Source organism: Triticum urartu, chromosome 3, assembly GCF_003073215.2.
Source record: "Triticum urartu cultivar G1812 chromosome 3, Tu2.1, whole genome shotgun sequence".
Lineage (NCBI taxonomy): Eukaryota > Viridiplantae > Streptophyta > Magnoliopsida > Poales > Poaceae > Triticum > Triticum urartu.
This window is the reverse complement of record NC_053024.1, coordinates 578,996,253-579,001,712: the sequence shown is the minus strand read 5'-3', so window position 1 is coordinate 579,001,712 and position 5,460 is coordinate 578,996,253. Positions and strand designations below refer to the sequence as shown.

The 5,460-nt window shown below is 55.7% G+C and overlaps 1 protein-coding gene across 1 annotated transcript; it reads right to left on the bottom strand.

Annotated features, from left to right (window-relative positions):
- Nucleotides 1–1,760: 1,760 nt before the first annotated feature.
- On the bottom strand, nucleotides 1,761–3,902 carry LOC125545128 (F-box protein At4g18380-like). Its single transcript, XM_048709003.1, has 2 exons — nucleotides 3,525–3,902; nucleotides 1,761–3,196 (listed from the first exon to the last, which is right to left on the bottom strand). The coding sequence occupies exon 2, from the start codon at nucleotides 3,150–3,152 to the stop codon at nucleotides 2,073–2,075; it is 1,080 nt and encodes a 359-aa protein (XP_048564960.1). The 5' UTR covers nucleotides 3,153–3,196; nucleotides 3,525–3,902; the 3' UTR covers nucleotides 1,761–2,072.
- Between the last annotated feature and the right edge of the window lie 1,558 nt (nucleotides 3,903–5,460).

Sequence of the window (5,460 nt, the reverse complement as noted above, 5' to 3'; positions counted from 1 at the left end):
GTTGAGGATATAGAGCCGGTTCCGCGTGCGATTCACATGGGCTAGCACGTTTCGGAGGTTGTCGAAGATCGTCATCACTCCATTCTCAATATCCACCTTGCATCCATTCTCATCAAGTTTCCCGACAGAGATGATGTTGTTGCGAAGCCATGGGATGTAGTACACTCCGGTGAGTATGCGATGTTCTCCTATGAGACCCTCGAAGAGGACAGAGCCTTGCTCGCAAATCTCCACATTTGAACCATCACCGAACTTGACCGAGCCTTGAACATCATATTCCAGCTCGAGGAACTTCTCCTTGCACCCCGTCATGTGGTTACTGGCACCCGTGTCTAGATACCACGACACGTTCTGGCTTCCGGATAACTTTGGTGTTACCTTTTTCTCATGAAGTAGCACCTTCCGGCTTGGTTTCACAACCACCGTTTGGACGAGATCACAAACTTTGGCCATCAGAAGACCTGGACGTTCGTCTTCCTGCTTCGTCAAATTTGCCTTGATCTCCCCTTTGTTAGGCTTCACGAGATCACAAACTTCAGCCATCAGAAGACCTGGACATTCGTCTTCCTGCTTCGCCAAATTTGCCTTGATCTCCCGCTTGTCAGGCTCCGGACAATCCTTTGCAAAGTGACCCATCTCATTGCAGTTATAGCACTTGATCTCGGACATATCCAAGTTCCGTGGCTTCCGCTCTTTAGACCGGTTTGCCTTACCACGACCTTGTGGCTTGCCTTTTCCTTTGCCTTCTTCGGTTTGTCCGCTACGCTTCGCGTTGCTTGAGCCTTCGCCAATGTTGCGCCTTCCTTTGCTACTTGGGGACTCCCTATCTGCGCGTGAGTACATAAGTTGGTCACTACCTCCTCCATTGCCTTTTCAACAACCACAAGCATTCTCTTCCCATGTCCGCAAGCGTCCGATCGCCTTCGTTATGGTCATGTCATCGATATCGTAAAGCTGCTCGAGCGTCCCGATGATGTACGTGAATTTATCAGTCACCGAACTGAAAAACTTCTCCACAATCTCGGCCTCCTCGAGCTTTGCACCAAGCGCGCGGATCTCTCCCACCAAAGTAGTCAGACGCATGGCATAGTTGTTCACCAAGTCAGTTTCCTCCATCCGCAACTTGTGAAATTGGCGCTTCAGCACTTGTGCCCGAGCCTTCGTGACGCGATCTTCTCCAATCCTCATCTCTTTGAGTGCATTCCACGCCTCTCTTGCTGTCTTGAACTCCGCCAATGTTATCAGCACGGAATCCGGCACAGACTGGGCTATGGCGGCCATGGCACCTTCGTCGCACTCCTGGTCGACGTCGTCGTCCGTGATGGCCTCCCACACTCGAAGGGTTCGGAGAATGATCTTCATCTTCACCGCCCACACGCCGTAGTTGGCGTCGATGAGCATCGGGTACTGGATGGGGATGTTGCGATGCGCCAGTACGTTGGCGCCGCCCGTTCCTCCACCACTAGTCGCTGACTTGCCGCCCTTCTTCACCTTGTCGCCGTTCTTGTTCGCCTTGGAACCGCCGTTGACGGACTTGTTCGCTTTGGAACCACCGTCGATGGACTTGTTCGCCTTGGAACCGCCATTGACGGACTTGTTCGCCTTGGAACCACCGTCGATGGACTTGTTCGCCTTTAAACTGCCGTTACCGGACTTGACTCAGCGTCGCTGTCCGTCATCGTAGATCGTTGAGGCTCTGATACCAACTGTTGGCTTTTGATCACTAGATCGATTCACCCAGGATCTACTAAACACGTACATACAAAGCTAAAGCTAAGCTTCTTCATAGAGTGTGTGTCTCTTTACAATATGTCAATTTTCCAGAAATTTCCATTGCTACTATAGGAATTTGGAGGAGTGGATCGCGCGAGTAGAACAGAGTGCACCCAAACGCCACAGATAAGACAGCAGCGCTCACACACATCTGTCAACGAGTAATGCAGCAGCTTATATGCAATGCAAGCAACACCGCAATTCAGAAGCTGCATTTGCCCGAGCAGAAAACAGTTATGCTCATGAGAAGCACTGCAAAAGCAAGATATGATATCCATCCACAAACACCTCAACGGCATCTAGAACCCGTTCATCTCCAGCAGATAGGTGCGCCGCTTCATCAGCGCCTTGGCCGCGAACCTGAACGGCCCATCGAACGCGCCGGACACAAAGGCTTCGGTCTCCTTCCGGCCAACGTGACACCCGCCGGCTCCATCGCTGGACGGCTTGATGACGACCAGGGTCGCGCCCTGCAGCCCCAGGCCGCCGGGCAGCTCGAGGTACGGCGCGTACTTGAGCTTCATGCTGCACGCCGGCACCTGCGTCCTGTTGGAGCACGCCGAGGCCGCCAGCCGGTTCTCCCTGAACTCCGCGAGCTGCTCCGCGCCCATGCACAGCGTCCCCTGCCCGTCGGCGTCCGCCAGCACCAGGCTCCGCAGCGTCGGATGCTCCTTGACGATCGACCGGAGCAGGTAGTGCCGCGTCGACGCGGCGATGAGGGAGCTGATGGTCCACACCACGCGCAGCTTCAGCCCGCCGTTGGTGTAGAAGGACTCCGGCATGCTCCCGCCGTCCTCCGCCGCCGACGCCTCGTGCCCGGCGGCGCCGGCGGGCTTGCGATCGACGAGGGTGCCGCCGAGGATGACGCAGCTCTGGAGCGTGCTGCCGTACCTGGCGCGCCACCTGAGCAGCACCCCCTCCTCCGTGCCGACGTCGCCCGAGGGGAGTTCCACCCGGAGGTTGCGGACGTGGGAGAAGCCCCTGAGCACCTGCACGGGCGAGTGCTGGGCGAGCCGCGGGAACAGCGGCCGGCCGCCCCCCGCGCCGCCCGGGCCGCGCATGCCGTGGAACGGCTTGGCGATGGTGAAGAGCATGAGCTTGAGGAGGTGGGAGAAGATGTGGCGGGGCTTGGGGGGCGAGAGGTTGAGCGCGTCGTCGGGGTCGCCGTCCACGGCCACCACGCGGTCGATCTTGACGTAGACGTCGTGGACGAGCGGGACCAGGTCGCTGAAGCGCCTGCACACGGCGGCGCAGCGGCCCAGCGAGTGCACGTCCTCCAGCTTGTTGAGGATGAGCAGCACGAGCGAGTCCGGCAGGCCGTCGATCCGGTCCGGCTCCGGCGCCGCCGGGTCCGCGTGGATGCGAGCCTTGGGATGCATTTTTCAGACTGTAGACCGCTGCGAACGAACCAGCAACTTCTTTTCTGAAACAAGAACAGTAGCTATTGTAAGAGCTAAGAAGGCGGCAGCATTTGTCACACAAACTTGGTGCGCGAACGGCCTGAGCTGAGCTGAGCCAGCAAGACACATCCAATCCAACGCCAGGAAAATTGTCTCTACAACTAGTACTCCCTCCGTAAATTAATATAAGAGTGTTTAGATTACTAGTTTAGTGATCCAAACACTCTTATATTAGTTTACAGAGGGAGTACAATGCAACTGAATCACTCCACACACACACAAATTCATCCATGGAACAGTACTGCTATCGTGGTAAGACTAGAAACTGAACCGGGGCAGATGAACACTTACCACGAGGACGGCTGCGGGCAGCTTGGCGGCGGCGAAAACAATGGACCGGGATGAAACCGGCCGGCCCCAAATCCGGAGTTCCGCCCGGATCCCAGCTCCGGTGACCCAACCCGAGCGCGAACAAGCAGCTGCTCCAGACAGCACCGCACGCGAGCAGCCGGGAGCTTGGATTCGGGCGGTGAGCTCGCGGGAGCAGGGAAGGGGAGGGGATGTGGTTTGGTTTGGGGAATTTTCTGGCCTCGGGGTCTCGTCCGGGGGACGTATTGTATAGGAGGGGAAGCGTGCTGCTCACCACTGGGTCTGGGTGTGGCTTGGGGAATAGCGCCGCGGAGACTGCCTCGGAGGGAGGCGACGGTGTCGCTGCGGCGCGCGCACGGGCCTCCTCTAATTTAATAATAACGCCGTTTTACTCTACACGTGGATAGATAGATAGACTCGGGTGGACGCACGGTGACCGGGTCACTCACGCACGCACGCACGCGCCCTCGCCTTTGCCCTGGTCGGCAAGCTAATTTCCCCTTCGCTTTTACTACGAGAAAAGATGAGCACTAATAAGCAGAGGACGTGGCCATTTTCTTGCAGTAGTGGTACGTCCGTATGCAGGCACGTACACCTGTATCTTTTGCCTTTTCGCTTTGGTGTTAGTGGGGCGACGGACGTGACCTTTGTGCGCTCAACATGTAGCGTATCAAACAGTTCGCTTAATTTTACACCCTTCACTAAGTTTAAAGCGGTTGGTGTTTGATGTGGCGCCTGATTGCCACATGAATATAAGGTGTAGTGGATGCACGCTCCCCTCTCCGTGTTGCCCCGCGTGCGAGCAAGAGGGGACCGTAGCCGCCGCCGCTGTAGGGACCCTGCTCCACCTCTCTCCCCTCCCTCACCACCGTCTAAGGGCGCGGCCAGGCAAAACCTAGTCGGCGTCGGCAACGGCTGGGATTCCTTTCTCTCACTGAGCAGTGGCTTAGGAACGGGACGAGGCGGCCGACTGGGGATGCAGCGCTTGGGCGCGGCGCGTTGCTGCGTGCCGGCACAACGGTGGTCGTGGACCTCTCCCTCCTATGCTTGGGGAGCTTGGAGTGTCGGTCCTGTTCAGTGGTGATAGTGGCTCAAAGCGAGATACGCCGGCAGGGGCGATCCGGGGTGAGAGGCAGGAGGCCTCCCGGCCTTGCCATAGCCGAAATTTGGAGGAGCCAAATGGGTCGTGACGATGGCCCTGATCCCTAGTGGGGCGGTACGGTGGTCAGCAGCGTGGCTAGCGGCGACATTTTCTACCCGATTATGGCCGGCTAGGCCCTTCCTACGAAGGGCGGTTGTTTGTGGTGAAAGGAGGTGCCTTTTTCCCTTCATCAATCGGTGGTGTCCGGGTGTCGCACTACTAGGAAAAGGCCTACTAATGACGCACCAGTTTTGCCTACTAATGGCGCATCACTGGTGCGCCATTAGTATCACGCCACTAGTATTTATTACTAATGGCGCACCACTGGTGCGCCATTAGTATCTGGTATACAAATGGCGCACCACGCAGTGCGCCATTAGTATATAACATCATGCGCCATTAGTATGCCTCCCAAGGGCCATATTTAACCATGTGCTTTGGCACACTAATGGCGCACTGCGGATGGATGCGCCATTAGTATACTTGGCATACTAATGGCGCACTGTTTGATGATGCGCCATTAGTATACTTTGACATACTAATGGCGCACTCTGTAGTGATGCGCCATTAGTATGAATATTAGGGTTTTTTTTTACTTTTCTGATTTTTGCACAGGTTACAAAATATATTATTTGACAGAATATAGACAGTAGCACACAGCAATAGCAAATTCATCGAATACAATAGAAGATTAGTCTCCGAATACAATTCATCATATTACTCTCCGAATTCAAAAGACCGAACAAAGATAAAACATTACAAGTCTCGAGACCGCGA

Excerpts from the sequence above, each read along its gene's own strand:
- LOC125545128 (XM_048709003.1), bottom strand. The coding sequence starts at position 3,152 with ATGCATCCCAAGGCTCGCATCCACGCGGACCCGGCGGCGCCGGAGCCG.